Source organism: Coregonus clupeaformis, chromosome 9 (genome assembly GCF_020615455.1).
Source record: "Coregonus clupeaformis isolate EN_2021a chromosome 9, ASM2061545v1, whole genome shotgun sequence".
NCBI lineage: Eukaryota > Metazoa > Chordata > Actinopteri > Salmoniformes > Salmonidae > Coregonus > Coregonus clupeaformis.
In genome coordinates this window covers 42,112,753-42,139,284 of record NC_059200.1, presented here as the reverse complement: position 1 = coordinate 42,139,284, position 26,532 = coordinate 42,112,753, and the positions used below count along the sequence as shown (strand labels likewise).

At 46.3% G+C, this 26,532-nt stretch overlaps 1 protein-coding gene across 2 annotated transcripts in view; it reads right to left on the bottom strand.

The window, feature by feature from the left end:
- Positions 1–23,142, bottom strand: part of LOC121573849 (armadillo repeat protein deleted in velo-cardio-facial syndrome homolog) — a 37,716-nt gene extending 14,574 nt beyond the window's left edge. The window contains exons 1-7 of one of the 2 annotated variants that reach the window (XM_041886190.1): positions 22,894–23,142; positions 17,691–17,867; positions 13,355–13,938; positions 6,480–6,958; positions 6,175–6,358; positions 5,871–5,988; positions 5,522–5,690 (exon numbers count right to left, since the gene is read on the bottom strand). In XM_041886190.1, the coding sequence (XP_041742124.1) occupies positions 5,522–5,690; positions 5,871–5,988; positions 6,175–6,358; positions 6,480–6,958; positions 13,355–13,938; positions 17,691–17,867; positions 22,894–22,914 (1,732 nt within the window). In that variant the 5' untranslated portion in view covers positions 22,915–23,142. The remainder of the gene's footprint in view (positions 1–5,521; positions 5,691–5,870; positions 5,989–6,174; positions 6,359–6,479; positions 6,959–13,354; positions 13,939–17,690; positions 17,868–22,893) is intronic. The other variant, XM_041886191.1, reaches the window with a different exon arrangement.
- Positions 23,143–26,532: the final 3,390 nt, after the last annotated feature.

The following is a 26,532-nucleotide window of genomic DNA, read 5'->3' as shown; positions in this document are numbered from 1 at the left end:
ACCTCAGGCGTTACTCTTGACCCTGATCTCTCTTTTGACGAACATATCAAGACTGTTTCAAGGACAGCTTTTTTCCATCTACGTAACATTGCAAAAATTAGAAATTTTCTGTCCAAAAATGATGCAGAAAAATTAATCCATGCATTTGTTACTTCTAGGTTAGACTACTGCAATGCTCTATTTTCCGGCTACCCGGATAAAGCACTAAATAAACTTCAGTTAGTGCTAAATACGGCTGCTAGAATCCTGACTAGAACCAAGAAATTTGATCATATTACTCCAGTGCTAGCTTCCCTACACTGGCTTCCTGTTAAGGCAAGGGCTGATTTCAAGGTTTTACTGTTAACCTATAAAGCGTTACATGGGCTTGCTCCTACCTATCTTTCCGAGTTGGTCCTGCCGTACATACCAATACGTACGCTACGGTCGCAAGACGCAGGCCTCCTAATTGTCCCTAGAATTTCTAAGCAAACAGCGGGAGGCAGGGCTTTCTCCTATAGATCTCCATTTTTATGGAACAGTCTGCCTACCCATGTGAGAGACGCAGACTCGGTCTCAACCTTTAAGTCTTTACTGAAGACTTATCTCTTCAGTAGGTCATATGATTGAGTGTAGTCTGGCCCAGGAGTGTGAAGGTGAACGGAAAGGCTCTGGAGTAACGAACAGCCCTTGCTGTCTCTGCCGAGCCGGTTCCCCTCTCCACTGGGGTTCTCTGCCTCTAACCCTGTTGCAGGGGCTGAGTCACTGGCTTGCTGGTGCTCTTTCATGCCGTCCCTGGGAGGGGTGCGTCACTTGAGTGGGTTGAGTTACTGACGTGATCTTCCTGTCTGGGTTGGCGCCCCCCCCCCCCTTGGTTTGTGCTGTGGTGGAGACCTCTGTGGGCTATACTCGGCCTTGTCTCAGGATTGTAAGTTGGTGGTTGAGGATATCCCTCTAGTGGTGCGGGGGCTGTGCTTTGGCAGAGTGGGTGGGGTTATATCCTTCCTGTTTGGCCCTGTCCGGGGGTTTCTTCGGATGGGGCCACAGTGTCTCCGGACCGCTCCTGTCTCAGCCTCCAGTATTTATGCTGCAGTAGTTTATGTGTCTGGGGTTAGTTGGTTATACCTGGAGTACTTCTCCTGTCTTATCTAGTGTCCTGTGTGAATTTAAGTATGCTCTCTCTAATTCTCTCGTTCTCTCTTTCTCTCTGAGAACCTGAGCCCTAGGACCATACGTCAGGACTACCGGGCATGATGACACCTTGCTGTCCCCAGTCCGCCTGGCCTTGCTGCTATTCCAGTTTCAACTGTTCTGCCTGCGGCTACGAAACCCCTACCTGTCCCAGACCTGCTGTTTTCAACTCTTAATGATCGGCTATGAAAAGCCAACTGAGAGACCTGAGCCCTAGGACCATACGTCGGGACTACCGGCCGTGGTGACTCCTTGCTGTCCCCAGTCCGCCTGGCCTTGCTGCTATTCCAGTTTCAACTGTTCTGCCTGCGGTTATGGAACCCCTACCTGTCCCAGACCTGCTGTTTTCAACTCTTAATGATCGGCTATGAAAAGCCAACTGAGATTTATTCCTGATTATTATTTGACCATGCTTGTCACTTATGAACATTTTTGAACATCTTGGCATGGTTCTGTTATAATCTTCACCCGGCACAGCCAGAAGAGGACTGGCCACCCCTCATAGCCTGGTTCCTCTCTAGGTTTCTTCCTAGGTTTTCGCCTTTCTAGGGAGTTTTTCCTAGCCACCATGCTTTTACACCTGCATTACTAGCTGTTTGGGGTTTTAGGCTGGGTTTCTGTACAGCACTTCGAGATATTAGCTGATGTAAGAAGGGCTATATAAAATAAAATTGATTGATTGATTGATTGATCTCAAGACATCAGTCAGGAAGTTAAAGCTTGGTCGCAAATGGGTCTTCCAAATGGACAATGACCCCAAGCATACTTCCAAAGTTGTGGCAAAATGGCTTAAGGACAACAAAGTCAAGGTATTGGAGTGGCCATCACAATGCCCTGACCTCAATCCTATTGAAAATGTGTGGGCAGAACTCAAAAAGTGTGTGCGAGCAAGGAGGCCTACAAACCTGACTCAGTTACACCAGCTCTGTCAGGAGGAATGGGCCAAGATTCACCCGACTTATTGTGGGAAGCTTATGGAAGGCTACCCGAAATGTTTGACCCAAGTTAAACAATTTAAAGGCAATGCTACCAAATACTAATTGAGCGTATGTAAACTTCTGACCCACTGGGAATGTGATGAAAGAAATAAAAGCTTAAATAAATCATTCTCTCTACTATTATTCTGACATTTCACATTCTTAAAATAAAGTGGTGATCCTAACTGACCTAAGACAGGGAATTTTTACTAGGATTAAATGTCAGGAATTGTGAAAAACTGAGTTTAAATGTATTTGGCTAAGGTGTACGTAAACATCCGACTTCAACTGTACATAAAATAGTCCAAATTGGTGAAATTAAAAAAATAACTTGTTTCAGAAAAGTCTAAAAAATTAATAACGGAAAAGTGGTGCTTGCATATGTATTCACCCCCTTTGCTATGAAGCCCCTAAATAAGATCTGGTGCAACCAATTACCTTCAGAAGTCACATAATTAGTTAAATAAAGTCCACCTGTGTGCAATCTAAGTGTCACATGATCTGTCACATGATCTCAGTATATATACACCTGTTCTGAAAGTCCCCAGAGTCTGCAACACCACTAAGCAAGGGGCACCACCAAGCAAGCGGCACCATGAAGACCAAGAAGCTCTCCTAACAGGTCAGGGACAAAGTTGTGGAGAAGTACAGATCAGGTTTGGGATATAAAAAAATATCCGAAACTTTCAACATCCCACGGAGCACCATTAAATCCATTATTAAAAAATGGAAAGAATATGGCACCACAACAAACCTGCCAAGAGAGGGCCGCCCACCAGAACTCATGGACCAGGCAAGGAGGGCATTAATCAGAGAGGCAACAAAGAGACCAAAGATAACCCTGAAGGAGCTGCAAAGCTCCACAGCAGAGATTGGAGTATCTGTCCATAGGACCACTTTAAGCCGTACACTCCACAGAGCTGGGCTTTACGGAAGAAAGGCCCGAAAAAAGCCATTGCTTAAAGAACAAAATAAGCAAACACGTTTGGTGTTTGCCAAAAGCCATGTGGGAGACTCCCCAAAAATATGGAAGAAGGTACTCTGGTCAGATGAGACTAAAATTTAGCTTTTTGGCCATCAAGGAAAACGCTATGTCTGGCGCAAACCCAACACCTCTCATCACCCCGAGAACACCATCCCCACAGTGAAGCATGGTGGTGGCAGCATCATGCTGTGGGGATGTTTTTCATCGGCACGGACTGGGAAACTGGTCAGAATTGAAGGAATGATGGATGGCGCTAAATACAGGGAAATTCTTGAGATTTGAGACTGGGACGAAGGTTCACCTTCCAGCAGGACAATGACCCTAAGCATACTGCTAAAGCAACACTTGAGTGGTTTAAGGGGAAACATTTAAATGTCTTGGAATGGCCTAGTCAAAGCCCAGACCTCAATCCAATTGAGAATCTGTGGTATGACTTAAAGATTGCTGTACCCCAGCAGAACCCATCCAACTTGAAGGAGCTGGAGCAGTTTTGCCTTGAAGAATGGGCAAAAGTCCCAGTGGCTAGATGTGCCAAGCTTATAGAGACATACCCCAAGAGACTTGCAGCTGTAATTGCTGCAAAAGGTGTCTCTACAAAGTATTGACTTTGGGGGGGTGAATAGTTATGCACGCTCAAGTTTTCTGTTATTTTGTCTTATTTCTTGTTAGTTTCACCCCCCAAAATATTTTGCATCTTCAAAGTGGTAGGCATGTTGTGTAAATCATATGATACAAACCCCCCAAAAATCCATTTTAATTCCAGGTTGTAAGGCAACAAAATAGGAAAAATTCCAAGGGGGGTGAATACTTTCGCTAGCCACAGTAGCCTATAGCCTGTTTTAGAGAAATGTCATCATCGAACATTGTAAGACCTTTCGTTGTCTGCTTATATACCCCTTTATTTATCCTACGGTTCTGACTTGGTGTACAGGGAGAATACTGTAAGAACGGCCCATGTTATGAATTCTGTCGCTGTACATTTCAAAAGCGCTGAACAAATAGTTATATTGGCTACAGCCGACTTAGCTCGCTCATTAATGACTTAATCGAAATTACGGATTGCCTCTTATCTGCTCATAATAATATGCCATTTAGCAGACGCTTTTATCCAAAGCGACTTACAGTCATGTGTGCATACATTTTTTGTGTATGGGTGGTCCCGGGGATCGAACCCACTACCCTGGCGTTACAAGCGCCGTGCTCTACCAGCTGAGCTACAGAGGACCACACCTCATCATTCCCTTATGCCGTAGTTTGTACATCTCAATTGTCAGTAGAAACCACATTTGTTTAAGAAAGTCAGCTATATCAGCTATGTTTTTAACCCTCCCGTTGTCCTAGGGTCAAAATGACCCGCCACTGTGTTGAACCAACTTTATTTAATTTTTATATTTTTGGGATCATTTGTGAGAAGGAGGCAGTGAGACTTTAAAGAAAGTATCACTGCCTCTTTCTCACAAATGATCCAAAAAATAAAAAAATTAAATAAAGTTGGTTCAACACAGTGGCGGGTCATTTTGACCCTAGGACAACGGGAGGGTTAAAAAAGGCAGTAAATGAGGCTGAATTAACTGTTTCGGTGCCAGACAAGGCTCTGCTGATAGCCAGGTATAGCGGTGGTAAGGATTCATGGTGCTGAAAAGAAAGCTCTGCTGGTGGGACAGCTTTACGTAGTTCCTAACAGTTTGTGGGCAAAGTTTGTCACAGTTATAGTGCAATTAATGTGTTGTTTAGTGTTGAGTTGTATTGTATTTTTGCATCCCCAAAATTTTTTGGGGAGTTTGCCCCACCAAGATTTACATGCTAAAATCACCACTGATCTTGTACAATGTTGCAGAAATTGCATACAACACCATGGTACGTTTTTACAGTAGCCAACTGCTTTACAATACCCATATTTCTGATAATTTGTCCTGCGTATGTACTGTATAAGGATAATGAAACTATAAGACTGACATATTTCTCAACATGCTCACAACCTGCCATTGGGTACATATTATATATAAAAAGAAAATATAAATGTCAATTTATATAGTCAATAGTATTTACCATGTACTATTCTTTATATTTAGCACTTCAGAAAGCACAGTTTTGAAATGTGTATCTTGTATTTTCTGCTATTGGATTAAAAGGTAGTTAAAATGACTGACTGGTGAGCCTGTCATTATCTGATGTATTGGTGATTTAACAAAATGTGCTCATGGTATTTCACAGAAAACTTAGATTTTGCATGAATGACTAAACCCTAATGAATGCACAATCAAAGGTTCTGAACATAAGATAGGGGGCATTAAGTGTTATCAGTTAAGAGTTTTGTACTCAGAGTTTTTAAATATACCACTTACATCTGAAAAACTTGCCAAAGTGATTGAAAAAAACTGTAACTGACCCTTGGGCTTTTTCCCTCCAAAACAGTCTGCCTCGTTCTTCTTCTTCCCTCCTGATCCTGATCGTGGCACCTGATTGGCCACGGGTTCCTGAAATCGCTCCGCCCCTGGCACCTCTTTGTGGACGTGGTAGGAGAGGTTTCTCAGGATGCAGACACAGTTCTCTACTGACTGAGAGAGAGGAGCATAAACAACACAAAGATGCTCATCAAAGACAGCAGATGCATAGAATATAGGGAGGATCTGATTCTCATATGTGGTCCAGAATACTTTTGGTTAATGTACTGATTTGCACTCCAGCCATAGTGTTTTAGTTGGAATTTATATGTGCTCAACAATGTCTGCGGTCACCTTATTGTCTGTCTCCTTGTTGCCGACAGCTGACTGTAGGGCATGGAGGAGAGCGTCCACCAGCCCCTCACACTCCCTCAGCCTCTGGCGAGCCTCTGCCCCATCTGAGCTCACATTCCTGGGACAAAACAGGTCTATTAGTGGAGCGGATGAAGTTAGCATAGCGTCACTATTAGCAAGCTGTCAGTAACTAATTTACCATTACGTCCAATTTAGGAACTTCCAATGAATGGAGCAATAAACCCTCAATTACTCTTGTGTAAGGTTCCATGACCTTGTCATCTATGTAGCTGCCATATTGTACCTGAGACACCCTGAGGTGTTCTTGAACACAGTAGTCCACTCTGTCTCCTGGGGTCTGGAGTGCTCAGTGAGGTCTCTCCTCCAGCCAGAGTGGGGGATGATGACCTCATCAGTCAGCGTCTGGAGCCCATGATTGATGACCATCATCTTCAGAGGCTCATGGGAGGACAGATTCCACAGGGTTCCTATATGCAAAATAATATGTAAGTTACTGTTAGTAAAGTGAGGTGGTTGGGTAATAATCAGGGAGTCTCATAACCATCACAGAGATGTTTGTATAGGACTTCTGTCATAGGCTCACTGTACCTGTGACCAACTCTCTGACCTCCATGTTACTGGACTTCCTCAGCAGTCTGACCAGGGCCGGGATGCCTTCACAGTTCTTGATGGCCACCTTGTTGTGGTGGTCTTTCCCGTAGGAGATGTTCCTCAGGGCTCCACAGGCCTTGCGGTGGACCTCGGCTTTAGGGTGGTCCAGGAGGCCCACCAGTACTGGAACCCCCTTCAGCTGCCTGACGTCCTGCTTTATGTGGTCGTTCTCGTAACACAGGTGCTGCAAGTAGGCGGCGGCGTTGGACTTGACCGGGTCCATGGGGTGGCTGAGCATGGTGATGACCTCACTCAGGTTGGGGTCCCTCCAGCGGGGGTCCTTACGGATGCTGTCCAGGCTGACCATGCTGCTGCGCTTGTGGGGGAACTGTAGCATCTGGGCCCTGGACATGGCCTGGAAGAAGGAGATGGGGTCCCCATCCATCTGGGACATGAGAGCCTCCTCGTATCCACCTCTGGAAAAATAGAAAGGGAAGGAGGGGTTAAGTGAAGAGGGGGGGCTGAGACAAGGGAAAGAGATAGGCCTACATGTAGAGACAGACAGAAAGCACAGAAAACAATTAGATTTTATTTGTTGTACAATCACTGTTATTTGCTCTGGTATTTTCTCTGAACAGTTGTGCAGACAGATATTTTACCTTCACAGCCTGAGTTCCTGATCAGTTCCTGATAGTTCCTGATGATTTGTGAGTCGCTCTGGATAAGAGCGTCTGCTAAATGACGTAAATGTGCCCTTGAGCAAGGCACTTAACCCTAATTGCTCCTGTAAGTCGCTCTGGATAAGAGCGTCTGCTAAATGACTAAAATGTAAATGTAAATGTAGAAAGAGTGTAACGATCCCGGCAGTCTGAGTCGGGTCCTGTCTGTGGACTAGTTGTTATGTTCGTGATCTCCAGTTTCCCGAGGGTTCTGGAACGCTCCGGGGAGCTCTCTTGATTTCCGCACCTGCATCCCATCAGCAATCTGCACACCTGGTCCTGATCATCACCCTTCTTAGGCTCTGGCCTAACATCCATTCCCTGCCGGATCGTTAGCCATGAACAGTAGGTTTACCAGAGTATCAGTCTTAGAGCCTAGCGTTAGTTTTGTTGTTTTTGCACCTTGTTGGTTTGTTGCTTACTTACCCCCGTTTTGTTCCATCTGCCGTCACCCGTCCGGAACCTTCATCCAACCTCTGCCTGGTGGTCGGCGGCTGCCGACCCAGGATGGGATCAACCACTGCACCCCCAACAACTAATCAACGCCGCCCGCTCTGTTCCCTGGATTATTCAGCATCACTCTTGAACTTGTAAATAAACACTCACCTTCGTTTCAACTTACCTTGTCCTGGTCTGCTTCTGGGTTCTGGCTTAGCAACTCGTGACAGAACGATCCGGCCAGTAATGAACCCAGCGGACCTGGACTCTGTTCGCCATGCCATTACCCAGCAGGAGAAGATGTTGGGCCATCATAGCACGGTACTACAGGAGATCGCGTTGTCAGTTCGGAACCTTTCTACCGGTCTGACGGAGGTCCAGAACCAACGCAAGTGTCCGGTGGAAGATCCACTACCGGTTTCACCCATCTCGCCTGCCGCTTCTGAAGCTGTGTCCTTCCGTGAGCCCAAGGTTCCGACACCGGAGAAATATGAGGGGGAGCTGGGAAGATGCCGTTCCTTCCTTATGCAGTGTGGATTAGTGTTCGATCTACAGCCCTACTCTTATGCCACAGACAAGGCTAGGATAGCCTTTGTGATTGAGTTGCTGCGTGGTCGAGCGCTGGAGTGGGCTTCAGCCGTTTGGGAACGACAGGATCCCTGCATGGCTTCATACCAGGGGTTCACGGCCGAGATGAGGAAGCTCTTCGACCATTCCGTCCGAGGGAGGGACGCAGCTAGGCGCCTGTTTTCGCTTCGCCAAGGAACTCGCAGCGTGGCCGACTTCGTGATCGAGTTCAAGACGTTGGCTGTGGAGAGTGGGTGGAATGAGGAGGCTCTGCAAGCGGCCTTTTACCAGGGTCTGTCGGAGCAGCTCAAGGATGAGTTGATCTCCTATCCGGAGTCTAGTGACCTGGACAGCTTGGTAGCCTTGTCTATTCGGGTGGATAATCGAGTCCGAGAGCGAAGGAGGGAGAAGCAATGGGCTCCGTCCAACCGATCAGCTTCTCAGGTTCCAGTCGGGTCGTCAAACTGCGCGGCTCGCTAAAGTTGGGAGGACTTTTAGCGAGCCAGTTTCGACCTCTCAATACCTCTGTCAGACCCCGTTTCCCGGCTACCCTTATGAACAGGAATCAGAGCTTAGCGATTAACGCTTTTATCGATTCAGGTGCCGATGGAAGCTTTCTAGATGCCGAGTTGGTGGAACAGCTGGGGCTTTCCAAGGAGCAATTGCCGGAAGCCATTGAAGCTACCACTCTGGACGGCAGTAGTCTGGCACGTATCACGATGAGGACTGAACCCGGTTAAGATGCGGTTGTCGGGGAATCATTCTGAGATGATTTCATTCTTCATTCTGCCGTCTTCCCAGGTTCCTCTGGTCCTTGGATACCCCTGGCTGAAGGAACACAATCCCACGTTCGATTGGGTGACGGGCAAGGTAACGAGTTGGAGCCTTGATTGTCATGCTAACTGTCTCAAGACTGCCTGCCCCCATTCGGTTCCCAGTCAGGTGATTGAGGCTAAACCCCCAGATTTGTCCCTGGTTCCCGAGACATATCACGATTTGGGGGAAGTTTTCAGTAAGCAGAAGGCTCTGTCACTCCCTCCCCACCGACCATATGATTGTGCCATCAACCTGTTCCCTGGAGCTGTCTACCCCAAGGGAAGGTTATACAGTATCTCCCGACCTGAACGTGAGGCTTTGGAGACCTACATCAAGGAGTCCCTAGCTGCTGGTCTCGTTCGTCCCTCGTCATCACCCCTGGGGGCAGGATTCTTCTTTGTGGGTAAGAAGGATGGCTCTCTTCGACCGTGTATTGATTATCGGGGGTTGAATGACATCACGGTCAAGAACAAGTATCCCCTGCCCTTGATGAGTTCTGCCTTCGACTCCTTACAGGGTGCTACGGTGTTCACCAAGCTAGACCTACGCAATGCGTATCACATGGTCCGGATCAGAGAGGGGGGACGAGTGGTTGACGGGTTTCAATACACCGATGGGTCACTTCGAGTATCAGGTGATGCCGTTTGGACTGACCAATGCTCCAGCGGTATTCCAGAGTATGGTGAACGACGTCCTGAGAGATATGATCGGTCTCTTTGTGTTTGTTTACCTGGATGACATTCTGATCTTCTCGAAGGAACCTTCCGACCACGTCCAGCATGTCCGGCAGGTTCTGCAGCGATTGTTGGAGAATCGCCTGTTCGTGAAGGCCGAGAAGTGCGAGTTTCACGCCCACACGACATCCTTTCTCGGGTACATCATCTCCAGGGGAGAGATTAGGATGGACCAGGAGAAGGTTAGAGCGGTTCTGGAATGGGCCCAGCCCGGTACGAGATTGCAGCTCCAGAGATTTTTGGGGTTTGCGAATTTCTACCGCAGATTCATCCGGGATTACAGCCGTGTGGCCGCTCCGTTAACTGCCTTGACTTCCAGTATCAGGACCTTCAAGTGGAATCCGGAGGCGGATCGAGCGTTTCTGGATTTGAAGAGGCGATTCACCAACGCACCGATTCTCTCTCAACCGGACACGGCCCGTCAGTTCGTCGTTGAAGTGGACGCGTCTGATGTGGGAGTTGGCGCCATCCTGTCGCAGCGATGCTCCACGGACAGTAAACTCCATCCCTGCGCCTACTACTCTCGTCGCCTTTCGCCTGCGGAGAGGAATTACGATGTGGGTAACCGGGAGCTTCTCGCGGTGAAACTTGCCTTGGAGGAGTGGCGCCACTGGTTGGAGGGGCGGAGCAACCGTTTATTGTCTGGACTGACCACAAGAATCTTGCTTACGTGCAATCGGCTAAACGTCTCAACTCCCCGTCAGGCCAGGTGGGCGTTGTTTTTCGGACGATTCAAGTTTTCCCTGACGTTCCGACCTGGATCTAAGAACGGCAAGGCGGACGCCTTGTCCCGGATGTTCTCCAAGACGGAGGAGAGTGGGTCCAAGACCGAGACAATTCTCCCCGGAACTGCGTCGTGGGAGCAGTTATGTGGAAGATTGAGGAGGAGGTGCTGGCGGCCCTTCGGACTCAGCCCGGTCCCGGTAACGGTCCACCCGGTCGGTTGTTTGTGCCTGAGTCGGTTCGTCCTGCTGTCCTCAAATGGTCCCACGCCAGCAAGATGGCTTGTCACCCTGGCGTGGCTCGGACAATGGCGTTTCTTCGCAGACGTTTTTGGTGGCCTGCCATGGCCGAGGATACTCGGGGTTATGTTGCTGCCTGTCCAGTGTGTGCGCAGAATAAGAGTACCAATCGGCCCAGCTCTGGACTACTTCACCCCCTTCCTATTCCCCGGCGACCATGGTCGCATCTGGCCCTGGACTTTGTCACTGGGTTGCCCGCTTCTGAGGGGAACACGGTCGTTCTGACTATCGTGGACAGATTCAGCAAGTTCGCCCACTTTGTGCCTATTGCCAAGCTTCCCTCTGCCTCGGAGACGTCCGAGATCCTGGTTAGGGAGGTTTTCAGGGTCCACGGGTTGCCCAGTGATATCGTTTCCGACCGTGGCCCTCAGTTTACCTCTGCTGTCTGGAAGTCCTTCTGTTTGGCCATTGGAGCTACAGTCAGTCTCACATCTGGTTTTCACCCCCCAATCTAATGGTCAGGCGGAGAGAGCCAACCAGAAGATGGAATCCACGCTACGCTGTCTGGCCTCTTCCAACCCCACCTCCTGGGTCTCTCAGTTGCCTTGGGTTGAGTATGCCCACAATACTCTCCCTACATCTGCCACTGGGATGTCTCCCTTCCAGTGCCTGTATGGCTACCAACCTCCCTTGTTCCCTTCTCAGGAGAAGGAGCTCTCAGTGCCTTCTGTTCAGGTCCATATTCGTCGTTGCCACCGGACCTGGCATCGGGCCAGAAAAGCACTCCTTAGAGTTTCGGACCGGTATCAGCTCCAGGCGAATCGTCGCCGGATCCCCGCTCCCACCTACACCATCGGAGATAGGGTCTGGTTGGCCACACGGGATCTTCCTTTACGGACTGAGTCTAGGAAGTTGTTACCGAAGTTCATTGGTCCGTTTGTGGTGGAGAAGGTGATCAATCCGGTGGCAGTTCGACTCAAACTCCCGAGGACGCTCAGAGTCCATCCCACCTTTCATGTCTCCTGCCTCAAGCCTGTTTTCCTCAGTCCTCTGTTGCCTCCTCCGCCTCCTCCTCCTCCTCCTCGGATGATCGGAGGTGGTCCTGCCTACACGGTGCGTCGCATCATGGATTCCAGACGGCGGGGCCGGGGTTTCCAGTATCTCGTGGACTGGGAGGGGTATGGTCCTGAAGAGAGGAGTTGGATTCCGCGGCGACAGGTCCTAGATGCTGACCTCATCAGTGACTTCTACCGCCTCCATCCTGGCGCTCCGGGGAGTCCGCCCGGTGGCGTTTGGTCGGAGGGGGTACTGTAACGATCCCGGCAGTCTGAGTCGGGTCCTGTCTGTGGACTAGTTGTTATGTTCGTGATCTCCAGTTTCCCGAGGGTTCTGGAACGCTCCGGGGAGCTCTCTTGATTTCCGCACCTGCATCCCATCAGCAATCTGCACACCTGGTCCTGATCATCACCCTTCTTAGGCTCTGGCCTAACATCCATTCCCTGCCGGATCGTTAGCCATGAACAGTAGGTTTACCAGAGTATCAGTCTTAGAGCCTAGCGTTAGTTTTGTTGTTTTTGCACCTTGTTGGTTTGTTGCTTACTTACCCCCGTTTTGTTCCATCTGCAGTCACCCGTCCGGAACCTTCATCCAACCTCTGCCTGGTGGTCGGCGGCTGCCGACCCAGGATGGGATCAACCACTGCACCCCCAACAACTAATCAACGCCGCCCGCTCTGTTCCCTGGATTATTCAGCATCACTCTTGAACTTGTAAATAAACACTCACCTTCGTTTCAACTTACCTTGTCCTGGTCTGCTTCTGGGTTCTGGCTTAGCAACTCGTGACAAAGAGAGAGAGCAAAAGATAGGGAAAGAGAGGGAGAGGTAGAGGGAGGAGAGATAGTGTCCAGTATCCTCTGTAAACAGCTCATTCACAGCTTATGAGCTGAGGAAAGTGCTGCTGTCAGTCAGTAATACAGGTGAAACCTCCTTATTTATCGACTGGTGGCAGGCAGCCTCCCCTGATTGATACCACATGCTCCTAAACTGCTGGTCATCTGTCTCGCCCTCCTCACCATGCTGACACCACAGGGACTACTGCAGCTAACAGCTCCTACTGGGGCTCACTGCTATAGAATGCAATATGGACATTGACAGGTTCTAATCCATACTGAGCTGAAATATTGTGTTGAGTTGCATAGCATGATTCTCTAGTCTCCTCTTTTGGAAATGTGTTCATAAACTACATACAAGCAATTTAATCAGAGTTTGAGGGTCAGTATGTATGATGAAGAGTTATCTCTTCACTTAAAACAACATTTATGTAGATAATGAGAGAGTATATGACTCCTCTTCTATTTGTCAGTAGCAAACATTACACAGAATGTGCCCTCATTTTTCAAATGACTACCTACACACAGCGAAAATCAATGCCCTGTCTTGAAGAAAGCATGAGCTTTTGTTAAGGGTAAACTCATTTACAGAGAGGGTATTGATATGTGTGTGGCAAAAATGAAATGTCCTTTTACTACTGTCCATCCTCTGAGTTTAAATAACTCACCAGTCTTACTAGCTTGGATCTGCTGCTAGGGAGTTCTGCTGTCATGCATGTTCCTAACTAGCTAGCTCATATCCTAACCTGGTTCTTGAAGGTTCCCTCAGGAGCTCCATGGTAGTGATGGGTCTGAGCTGGTGGATTCCACCCAGGGTGGCGTCCCCTGGTCCTTCCCTCTCGGTTTGGTTGGTCAGGCCCACCTGGCCGTAGATGTCCCTGAGCAGGGGCAGGGTGTAGTGACCCCCAGGCTGGGGCTGGTAGTTCCTGGAGGGCCAGTAGGTGTGGAGGGAGCTCTGGTGGACACCACCTCGAGACAGGCTGCCATACCCAGCACACATGCCACCCCCCAGGCCAGGAAAGGGAGGGTCAGGGAGGGTGTAGGTGCTGTTCTGCCCCTCAGGCTTCTCTGTCTGGGGCTCACTGTTGGTGTTGTTGTAGGGAGGAGGGAGAGTGTTGGTGGTAACAATGGTTGTGATAGGGGTTGTGAGGGACTCAGAGGAGTGTTGGCCGTTAGTTAGAGGACTGGGCTTCAGAGATGGGTTGTCTGGAACCAAGGGAATCTGGAGAACCGGGGGAGGCTGCAGGGCTGGGGGAAGCTGGGGGCCGGGGGTGTCTGGAGTGCCCGGAGTGTCTGCCTGGTCACTCCCCAGTTCAACAGCCTTGGGGTCCTGTAGAGAGGAAGTCACACAGTTAATTTCAATACATCAGTCAGACTCAGTCTCACTATGGGATCTAATAATCCCATCTCTATCTCCAGCCCAACCCATGAGATTACATTCTCAAGCTGCACTCAGTGCCTCAAATTACGTTTATCACTACTACTATACCACTACTACATCTACCACCAAAACTACCACCATAACGAACTCTTTTCCCACCAGCAGAGAACACAAAATGGCACACCAGCTCTTGTCTCACAGGAATGATCCATCATTTTTATTCCAGAAGATTTCTGGCTTTGAGGTGGGCCAGTAAATAAAGAATTATGTTTGACTGTCAGTGAAAAATGTATTTCCCTAGAGTTTAGATTGAACTGTGATGAAACAAGCTGAGGTCCAGCTAGTGGTTTTGAGTACTACAGTAAACTGCAGAAAATGTAAATGGTCTGTTTGATAGAAGTGGAAGTTAACACTTCCACAACCACCAAGGTCAACGTGTAATCAGTATTTTTACCATAAGTTTGTGGACACCCCTTCAAATTAGTGGATTTGGCTATTTCAACCACACCCGTTGCTGACAGGTGTATAAAATCGAGCAGATAGCCATGCAATCTCCATAGACAGTCATTGGCAGTAGAATGGCCTGTACTGAAGAGCTAAGTGACTTTCAACGTGGCACCATCATAGGACGCCACCTTTCCAACAAGTCAGTTCTTTAAATTTCTGCCCTGCTAGAGCTGCCCGGTCAACTGTAAGTGCTGTTATTGTGAAGTGGAAACGTCTAGGAGCAACAACGGCTCAGCCGCGAAGTGGTAGGCCACACAAGCTCACAGAACGGGACCGCCGAGTGCAGAAGCACGTAGCGTGTAAAAATTGTCTGTCCTCGGTTGCAACACTCACCACCGAGTTCCAAACTACCTTTGGAAACAACGTCAGCACAAGAACTGTTCATCGGGAGCTTTGTGAAATGGGTTTCCATGGCCAAGTTGCCGCACACAAGCCTAAGATCACCATGTGCAATGCCAAGCATTGGCTGGAGTGGTGTAAAGCTCGCCGCCATTGGACTCTGGAGCAGTGGAAACGCGTTCTCTGGAGTGATGAATCACGCTTCACCATCTGGCAGTCCGATGGACGAATCTGGGTTTGGTGGATACCAGGGGAACGCTACCTGCCCGAATGTATAGTGCCAACTCTAAAGTTTGGTGGAGGAGGAGTAATGGTCTGGGGCTGATTTTCATGGTTCGGGCTAGGCCCCTTAGTTCCAGTGAAGGGAAATCTTAACGCTACAGCATACAATGACATTCTAGACGATTCTGTGCTTCCAACTTTGTGGCAACAGTTTTTGGAAGGCCCTTTCCTGTTTCAGCATGACAATGCCCCCGTGCACAAAGCGAGGTCCATACAGAAATGGTTTGTCGAGATCGTTGTGGAAGAACTTCACTGGCCTGCACAGAGCCCTGACCTCAACCCCATCAAACACCTTTGGGATGAGTTGCAATGCTGACTGCGAGCCAGGCCTAATCGCCCAACATCAGTGCCCGACCTCACTAATGCTCTTGTGGCTGAATGGAAGCAAGTCCCCGCAGCAATGTTCCAACATCTAGTGGAAAGCCTTCCCAGAAGAGTGGAGGCTGTTATAGCAGCAAAGGGGGGACCAACTCCATATTAATGCCCATGATTTTGGAATGAGATGTTCGACAAGCAGGTGTCCACATACTTTTGGTAATGTAGAATATGTATGTGGAAATAGTATCCACTAGCCATTCTCTACACTAGGATAAGCTTTGGGGCCTTCTCTGTTAGCTGCTACTTCCCCAAGGAAAATTCTGTCAGCCTGGCACGCACCAACCTTCAGTTCAAAAAGCTAAGGCCATTAAATGTACATTCTGTTGAATTGCAATTTGTCTCTGGCGGATGGCTCAGATTAAAATCATGGTTCACCAGGGCTGCAGATGAACAGGAAATTGTTTATTATTGTTTCCCATTGTTCTGTGATAAATCTTAATAGAGATATGGAGTTTTATAGGAGATATAATGAAGGATTAATCTATGCTTCAGATTACAGAGGAGCAGAGAATGATTACAGTATAATCCTGGGGGATATGATGGCTGATTGTTAAATGAAGTAATTAAAGTAAGCATTATATAGGGGATATACACTACCAGTCAAAAGTTTGGACACACCTACTCATTCAAGGGTTTTTCTTTATTTTTACTATTTTTTACATTGTAGAATAATAGTGAATACATCAAAACTATGAAATAACACATGTGGAATCATATAATAACCAAAAAAGTGTTAAACAAATTAAAATATATTTTATATTTGAGATTCTTCAAATAGCCACCCTTTGCCTTGATGACAGCTTTGCACACTCTTGGCATTCTCTCAACCAGCTTCAAGAGGTAGTCACCTCGAATGAATTTCAATTAACAGGTGTGCCTTCTTAAAAGTTAATTTGTGGAATTTCTTTCCTTCTCAATGAGTTTGAGCCAATCAGTTGTGTTGTGACAAGGTGTGTGTGTGTGTGTGGGGGGGTTATACAGAAGATAGCCCTATTTGGTAAAAGACCAGGTCCATATTATGGCAAGAACAGCTCAAATAAGCAAAGAGAAACGTCAGTCCATCATTACTTTAAGACATGAAGGTCAGTCAATATGGATAATTTCAATAACTTTTAAAGTTTCTTCAAGTGCAGTCGTAAAAACCATCAAGCGCCATGATGTAACTGGCTCTCATGAAGATCGCCACAGGAATGGAAGGCCCAGAGTTACCTCTGCTGCAGAGGATAAGTTCATTAGAGTTACCAGCCTCAGAAATTGCAGCCCAAATAAATGCTTCACAGAGTTCAAGTCACAGACACATCTCAACATCAACTGTGTGAATCAGGCCTTCATGGTCGAATTGCTGCAAAGAAACCACTACTAAAGGACACCAATAAGAAGAAGAGACCTGCTTGGGCCAAGAAACACGAGCAATGGACATTAGGCCGGTGGAAATGTGTCCTTTGGTCTGGAGTCCAAATTTGAGATTTTTGGTTCCAACCGCGTGTCTTTGTGAGACGCGGTGTGGGTGAACAGATGATCTCCGCATGTGTAGTTCCCACCGTGAATCATGGAGGAGGAGGTGTGATGGTGTGGGGATGCTTTGCTGGTGACACTGTTGGTGATTTATTTAGAATTCAAGGCACATTTAACCAGCATGGCTACCACAGCATTCTGCAGCGATATGCCATCCCATCTGGTTTGCGCTTAGTGGGAGTATCATTAGTTTTTCAACAGGGCAATGATCCAAAACACACCTCCAGGCTGTGTAAGGGCTATTTGACCAAGGAGAGTGATGTAGCGCTGCATCAGATGACCTGGCCTCCACAATCACCCGACCTCAACCCAATTGAGATGGTTTGGGATGAGTTGGACCGCAGAGTGAAGGAAAAGCAGCCAACAAGTGCTCAGCATATGTGGGAACTCCTTCAAGACTGTTGGAAAAGCATTCCAGGTGAAGCTGGTTGAGAGAATGCCAAGAGTGTGCAAAGCTGTCATCGAGGCAAAGGAAGGGCTACTTTGAAGAATCTAAAATCTAAAATCTAGTTTGATTTGTTTAACACCTTTTTGGTTACTACATGATTCCATATGTGTTATTTCATAGTTTTGATGTCTTCACTATTATTCTACAATGTAGAAAATAGTAAAAATAAAGAAAAAGCCTTGAATGAGTAGATGTGTCCAAACTTTTGACTGGTACTGTAGGTGATAAAGACCTCTGTCTCTGAGTATTGTGTCTCTGTAGTGGAACTGCCATTGGTCGAGGTGACCACGGAGGTGTTGGAGGTGGGTGTGTCCAGGTCATCGTCTGCAGGCAATGGATGCTCCACCGGGGGCTCTTTGGGCTCCAGGATCATAGCCCCCAGAGAGGACAGCCCCTCTGGGATCTGCTCCTACACAACGGGAGAAAGAGTTACACACTCGACTCCTACACACCAGACATGGCACGAACAGCAAATGGAAGAGATTTAGTTAGAGACATCCTACTCCTACAGACCAAGTGCAGGAGAGAAAGTTTCACACAGAGAGAGAGAGAGCCCAGTACCCTTTGTAAAGAGAGGGAGAAATAAAGACATGAACTAAAGGTGACAGGCCCGGAGAGAGCAGGAGAGGGTATTATCTAAATATGAGAACGAGCTCCACCTGTTTAATTAAAGCGCGTTGGTTTGATTTCTCCTGAGACCCTCTCACCCCGTGGACCAATCTGCTGCTGCCATTCTGCTGACCTTTCACTTCCCCTGCTGAGTGCTCGCAATTGTTCATTTTTAAGCCCTGGCTTTCAAACACCCACCTCACTGTATAGACTATAGAGCAAGGCCATTAAGCTATTCAGAACTTCCACATTGATGTGTGGCCATGTGTGGGGAATGGAAAAGAGTAGAGAAGGCTGTAGTAATCAGGGCGGCACTAGCCACCACCTTGCGGGCAAAACATTTTAGTGGACCCCCTATTGACGGTGGAGAGAAAAATGTACGTTTTAAAGTTAATTTCCTGCAATTCTACACATTTTGCCATGACTTATGCCATGTTAATATGATATCTGAGTGAGAGTGACTAAGAAAATCAATGGGGTCCCCTGGAGGTCAGGGCCCCTGGGCATATGCCCTTCATGCCCGGTCGGTAATTCCGCCATGATTACTACAAGTTTAGATAGTTGGGTAGACTGACATACCAATCCAAAAAAATAAAAGCTGACATGAGCTAATTGAGTGAATGTCAGTGACTGACATAACAAGAGGAACTGCTGATGCACAACCATTTTTTTTATTGCACCTTGTGTATTCTACTATTCTAACGCTCAACAGTAAGTTGATTCCCCGACTGAGTTCCTAAACTGGTAGGGGGCCCCCTAGCAGCCGGGGGCCCTAGGCAAACACCTATGTCGCTTGTGCCCAGGGCCGGCCCGGGTAGTAATTGTGGAGGTTCAGATGCTGATAGAGTTGATGTGTTAAAAGATTAATGAGGAGAAATGGTTTGGCATAATTACTGAGATATAACAATGTCCTGCCTTTAATCAACTCTCTCCATCCAGCAGCTAGCCTCAGACATACAGGGTCATTTAGTGATTTATGCTTATTTACATCAAGAACAAACTAACACAGTAGTTTAATCAGCGTTGTTTCCACGTCATTTCAACTAAATAACGTTGAACCAACATGGAATAGATGTGGAATTGACATCTGTGCCCAGTGGGTTTGTTGTTTTCCCCAAAACAAGGATCTATTAAATATACAACATAAACAACTTAAAATGGGTCTATACATAGACTAAAGAGGCATAAAATATGAACAAAAGGACCCATAATAAATGTTGACATGTTTTTGCATAATACTCTTTAGTCAAGGACGATTCTGTTTTGATCACATACTAAAGCCCAAGAGTGTCTGAATCTGAGATTTTAGTCAATAGGATCATGATTAGAACCGCATTCACCATGAGGGAGAATTTTGATTTATGTGCCAATATCTCTTGCAAGCCAGCGGATAATCTGTCAACATAAAATTCCCTGCATCATATCTCACCATACTAAATGAAAGTGCTCTCAATCCTACTGTGCAGAAACAAATTAGAATCCCAGGTTGCTTGTCTTACTGAAACATACTAGAACTGAATTCAGCAGTATTCCAAGTTCATTGAGCAATATGTAAAATAGTCCACATAAAATCCAGAGGTTTAATAGTAGGGGCCTTAATGTAAAATAGTCCACAGAATGTGGAGCAGGAGGTATAATAATAATAATAATAATAATGGATAACTAATTAATGCAATGGGAGAGCTCGATTCACTCGCAGCCTCCGATTCACTCGTAGCCTCATCTTCATGCAAATAAGTCTGTCAGAGTAGAGAGAGAGAAGGAGAGATGAAAGCCCCATGGATGACACACAGCAGATAGAGCGAGAGAGAGAGAAAGACAGAGAGAGAGAGAGAGAGAGAGAGAGAGAGAGAGAGAGAGAGAGAGAGAGAGAGAGAGAGAGAGAGAGAGAGAGAGAGAGAGAGAGAGAGAGAGAGAGAGAGAGAGAGAGAGAGAGAGAGAGAGAGAGAGAGAGAGAGAGAGAGAGAGAGAGAGAGAGAGAGGAAAGGAAAGGAAAGGAGAGGAGATGATGCAGGCTTAAACAGCCTTGGAGGGATGAATGATTGGAGGTATTGCAAAGCAGAGGTAAACGAATAGCTGGGTGGCTAGAAATAGGCAGGGTATCTCTGTTCTCTAAAGGAATGCTTGATAGCGGGATTGAGCAATGGTAATAGGGTTTGAAAGAGGGATAGAGGGATGGATAGTGAGGTTAGGGACTTCTGGCCCTGTTTTTAGATTAGTCTTCCAACAGATCTTTCCGACACTGTGCAGCCATGCCTCCATTTGTACAGCCACCACTTATCATCAAACACTCAAAGCACTCATTCATCCCTAGAACACTGTTTCAACTACCCTCATAACTGTTCCTCCATCACATCAAATAAATATACTTTTTAACTTTTTAGTCATTTAGCAGACGCTCTTATCCAGAGCGACTTACAGGTAGTGAGTGCATACATGATTATTATTTTATTTTATTTTTTTCATACCCCCCGTGGGAATCGAACCCACAACCCTGGCGTTACAAACACCATGCTCTACCAACTGAGCTACATCCCTGCCAGCCATTCCCTCCCCTTCCCTGGACCAATTGTGCGCCGCCCCATGGGTCTCCCGGTCGCGGCCGGCTACGACAGAGCCTGGATTCGAACCAGGATCTCTAGTGACACAGCTAGCACTGCAATGCAGTGCCTTAGACCAGTGCGCCACTCAGGAGGCCACTGGTCAAATATCCTCATATTCCTTAATTTACAGCCTGTATTTGCTGTTTACCTACGAGATGAATTAGATAGATGTTAGAGGCACTGAAGCAGAGGACAAAGTGACACGATTAGTGTCTTGTTCCATTCAGCTGTCCAATGGGGGCTGACTGCACGACAATATAGCGGAAAGCCCACAGTCTGATCTTCTGCTGGGTGAGTTCAGATTTAGTGGCCGGGTCAAGGGCATTTCAGACGCAAGCCACATTTAATACTTGTCACAAGCTCATTTTGATAGATGAATCATGCAGGCAAGGGAGAAAATGCCTGCCCTCTATCCCGGTATTAATGCAGATCAGAGGAGAAGCTGTGATCTGTTGGAATTAACACTGACAATGCAGTCAATTTGTGTTCATCAGATAGAGGAGAGAGAAATGTGTATCGCTCTAGTACTTGATGTCAAATGAACGTGTGCACAACATTTCTGTAAATACAGTAATAATCTGTCGTAATAGATCCACTCCCAGGGTTCATAATTAGATGGGATCAGATCAACAAGATTACTTGTTTTTGTTCTGTAACGCAGCCAAGATGTGGGAGGAAAACATTCTCTGTCCACATTACACAAACACAGCATTGTCCAATCTCCCAGCACTGCAGCTATAGGCATTACAGCATGCTTACATTTAAGTCATTTATCAAATGCTCTTATCCAGAGGAATTAGGGTTAAGTGCCTTGCTCAAGGGCATAACGACAGATTTTCTGAGATTCTAACCAGCAATCTTTTGGTTACTAGCCCAACACACTTAACCGCTAGGTGATCTGCCGCCATGAGGATATACCATCTTATTCACCGCAGTGCCAAGACTAATTTCCATTGAGAATGAGGACAGGACACCTCTCATCCCTTGTGTTGGTCTGTGCAGGATACAGGAAGCAGGAGGCAGGAGGCAGGAAGCCCCATTGTGCACAAACAATTAAATACTGCATGGTCATATTTAATGTCATTCTAACTTGCAGTGGCTGGCTGGCTGGCCAACCTGGTCTCAGAGCATTTTGTATTATTCTGTATGTAAATCCAAGACACTGTTACGTTTGGTATGGTTACATAAGACAGATTAAAACGGCTGCATTGGACCTTTACTTAAGTAGGGTGGTGGTTGGTCGGGGTGGATGGGTAGGCATATAACCCGACCATCTAGCAACCCGGGGTGGATGGGTGGGTGTATAATGCAAACGTCTAGCAACCTAAAGGTTGCGAGTTAAAATCTTAGGTTGCGAGTTAAAATCTCATCATGGACAACTTTAGCATTTTAGCAACATTTCAACTACTTACTACTTTTTAGCTACTTTCCAACTACTTAGCATGATAGCTAACCCTAACCAAAACCTTAATACTTTTAGCTTACCCTTCCCCTAACCCTAACCTTAACCCCTTAACCTAACTCCTAAATTTAACCCTAACCTTAACCATAACCCCTAACCCTAACCCCTAGCCTAGCTAACGTTAGCGAGCTAGCTAAAATTCATAACATATAATACGTTTTGCAAATTCATAACATATTGTACATTTTACAAATGCATAACATATTGTACGTTTCACAAATTCGTAACATATAATACGAATTGTAATTCGCAACATATCATCCGAAATGGTTGATGGACATCCACAAATTAATACATACCATACGAAAAGTAACATATCATATTAAATGGAGTGTCTCGAATTTACGTACAGAATAATGCGAAATGCTCTGAGACCAGGTTGGGCTGGCAGTTTGCTGGGTGGTTGGCAGGCTGGCTGGCGGTGTGCTGGGTGTAAAAGCGTATGAAGCAGCAGCAGCACATTCCCCTGTGGGTGGTTATCACTCAGCCTCCTCTCATAATGTTACCATGATTAACAGCCTCTCCATATGGCCTGCAGTATACACACTGAACAGAGGTGTTAACAACATGTCCCTGAGCACACACGAGGTGTGTGAGACTGCAACACACTGATCTGAGGGAGAAAATAATGCTTTCCCCTTCATGAGACAAGCATAGCATACAGAATACAGCCAGCTGTGGCTGGGGCTCCTGTAGGGAAAGCATTGGAGAGAAAATAGGGAGGGTAGAGAAGAGAAAACAAATACTAAATCAACACTTACCCCTTTCACCTCTGCAGGCATTGCCAAATCCCTTTGATTAGCTTCCCCACCAAATGATGGACAGAATCAGTCCTCGGTGAGATGAGAGCACTGCGTCTGTTTCCCCCCTTCTGCTATTTTCTGCTTTGACTTTCCCTGCGAGCGTGGAGGCAGTTCAGACATGAGCAACCATCCTTCCTCCTGGGCTCTCACTAACGCACATACGCACGCAGGCACATGCACACGCTCTCTCTCTTTCACACACACACACACACACACACACACACACACACACACACACACACACACACACACACACACACACACACTCACACACGGACACACTGGCACACACGCTCTCACACATTCACACATTCACACATTGGGCTCAGATGAATGCTGCACTTTCCCTCGTGAAAGAGATGCTGAATCAACAACAAAAAGGCAACCTCATCACTAAACACCCCTCTCTGCTGTCATAGAAACAAACAGCTGTATCCAAGGTCTGGGTTAGTAGCAAGATGGTGGTTAAATCAAACCAAAATAAATACTGCTAAATACTGCTATATAAACTCTGATTATATAATTGAAAAGACCAGAAATCTGTATGCTCTGTATACTCTCTCGCCCAAGCAGAGAGAAACAGTGAAACACACACAGTTCCAGATGCAGCTGGAGCAGGGAGAAGGCTGCACTAGCCCAGCCCTGTCACCCATGTGCAGGACAGACCGAGGGAGGGATGGAGGGAGAGAAGGATGGAGGGATGGAGGAGAGGAGGAGAGGAGGAGAGGAAGGACGCTCTGGGTGCAGCAGGAAAAGAGAGGCTACCCCGCATACTGAGATAACAGCCTCCAGTAAAACGATACATTTACATTTTAGTCATTTAGCAGATGCACTTATCCAGAGCGACCTACAGTTAGTGAGTGCATAATTTTTATTTTCATACTGCATGTAATGAAATCATACAACATTACATTTGAATATAAACCCACTCATCTAAAAGGACACTAAAATCGAATCATCCCCCTATAGTGCTCTGTGAAAACATACCTTACACTGTAGAGTGATGTAAGCTCCTACTCATGTTCAGCGAATTGCAAATGCAAAACAGAAAGCTAGACATAGTGAAAGAATATGTTTGCCATTGATTTGAATATTACAGTAATAGGAGGCTTAAAGGCCCAATGCAGCCGTTTTTATCTCAATATCAAATAACTTCTGCGCAACAATTAAGCACCTTACTGTGATTGTTTTTAATTAAAATGGTCAAAGAAATAACCAATAATAGCTTCTTAGCAAAGAGCAATTTCTCAAGGAAGAATTTTGCTAGGACTGTCTAGGACTGGTCTGAGTGGGGGGGGGAGTGACAACTAGTCGTTATTGGCAGGAAGGTTTGGAGCTCTCTTTCTTATTGGTCTATTAACTAATTTACCGCCTGGTGATGTCACCAGGCAGGCCAAAACTCCATCCCACCAAAACAGGCTGAATATTTCTGGTGGTCTTTTCAAACAGCTCTTACACTAAAAGGGCATTATCATCATTTTCACAATTTCACAGTATTATTCCAACCTCATAGTCTGGAAGTATATATAAAACACAGGCAAATCTAATTGTTGACTGTACTGGGCCTTTAAGAACGACAGCCTCTACATATAAAGATGATAATACACGAGAACAAGGGGCAAAGCTAGTAATAAACAACATGCCTATGACCTACCCATAAGAGCATGTCCATGCATCTGGGATCCCACACAGAAATACTGTACGTACAGTATGTTATGTACATTGTACAGTACAGTAGAGTAATCATGCGCTCAAATAGACACACATTCTGTCATGCTCAGCATTACATTCCTCCACATCCACTCATTCCCACATTCTCTCTATCACACAGAGACACATTCAATGTCTCCCGTTCATACCGTTGATCCCTACTGAACCCTCCTAACCCTCCTTCCCCCACCCACCTCTGTGAAAGTCTGATGAGACCGAGGCTAATTAATTAGTAGAATTAACATGGAGGACTTCACAGCACAGCTAGTTTAATGAGCAGAGCAGTTAACATCTAAGGACAGCTAAAATACACAATTATAAGCTGTGACCAAGGAGATTAAAGTGAATTGGTAGATCTTGTTGTTGACTCAGCAGCAGCATAGTCCAATGAAATTAAGCCGTATCTCGAAATACCAACAAAGGTCAACAATGAGCTGTAACACAGGATAATGTTCTGTATTTAGTCATTGGTGTATGGAGGGACCATGCTCTTAAAAATAACAAAGTGTAATATATCTAGGACTTGAAAGAAGGAGCTTTTCCCAGAGTGGAGCCAGTAAGCTTGAGAGCCTCTCCCCTCCGACTACTAATGATACCGCACCTGATTATCTGTCTTCGAGTTACTACCGACACAGTTACCTGCCAATCAGAATAATCCACAAAAAAACTGGAAAAGGAACTTCAGGAAAGCAGACAGCCCAACAAAGTGCCCAGGGGATGTTAAAGTTCTACTGTACAGATGAAGGATTTTAATTTGAGCCAGTTTGCTACAGCAGGAAAATAATCCTGCAGCAACATAAAATGTTAAGTATTATGTGGATTATAATGAATGGACATTTTTGCAGGGATTGATACATTTTTCATAAGGGAAAATCAAATAAAAAAAATCTAACGTCAGAATCCTTTTTAAACCTCAAATACACTAGAAGTTTTTAATTTCCTGCAACAGGGTGATCAAATTAAGATCCTATACCTGTATAATAGCTAATACATGAGATATAGGTCTCCTTGAATTGTGATAAATAATGGATGTAAACCAGGGCCCCCCAGAGACCTGAACTACCCAGAGTGTTGTAATTTATATTGATCCTTCCTGTCAAGTGTCACCACAGGAAACCCTTCATCATAAGCAACCCAGGGAGGAAATGAAACACATCAGCGCCACGGCAATCTGAACCTGGCAATCAGCAAGGCACTGATGACCCTGATCGATGGGGCATATCAATTAGGAGGAGGGTGTGTGTGTGTATGTGTATGTGTATGTGTGTGTGTGTGTGTGTGTGTGTGTGTGTGTGTGTGTGTGTGTGTGTGTGTGTGTGTGTGTGTGTGTGTGTGTGTGTGCGCCTCTGATATCACTTTACCACCATTGGTCACCAAAACATGATGTAAGATGGTGTGCTACTCTGACACCAGAATCTGCTTCACTTCACACACTCAACAAACCACAAACCCTCCTTTTCACAGCAGCCTTCCTCATTACCATTTTACCCCAGGCTACAGAAACAGAGAGGAGAGGGAGAGAGAGGGAGAGAGAGAGAGAGAGAGAGAGAGAGAGAGAGAGAGAGAGAGAGAGAGAGAGAGAGAGAGAGAGAGAGGCAGGAAAACCAAGATTAATATTTGATCAATAGCTTTTAAAGCGATCCCATCGCTAGACTTCAGACAGTTGACGTGTCAATCATGATTCCTACAAGCTTGGTGAAGATCAAAAGAGCTCATTCACACTCGTGATTAGACACACTAGGGTGTTAGTGAGCACCATCTCATAATCAGGGGAGATCCAGAGGGGAACACAAGAGAAGAAGAAGAAGAAGAAGAAGAAGAAGAAGAAGAAGAAGAAGAAGAAGAAGAAGAAGAAGAAGAAGAAGAAGAAGAAGAAGAAGAAGAAGA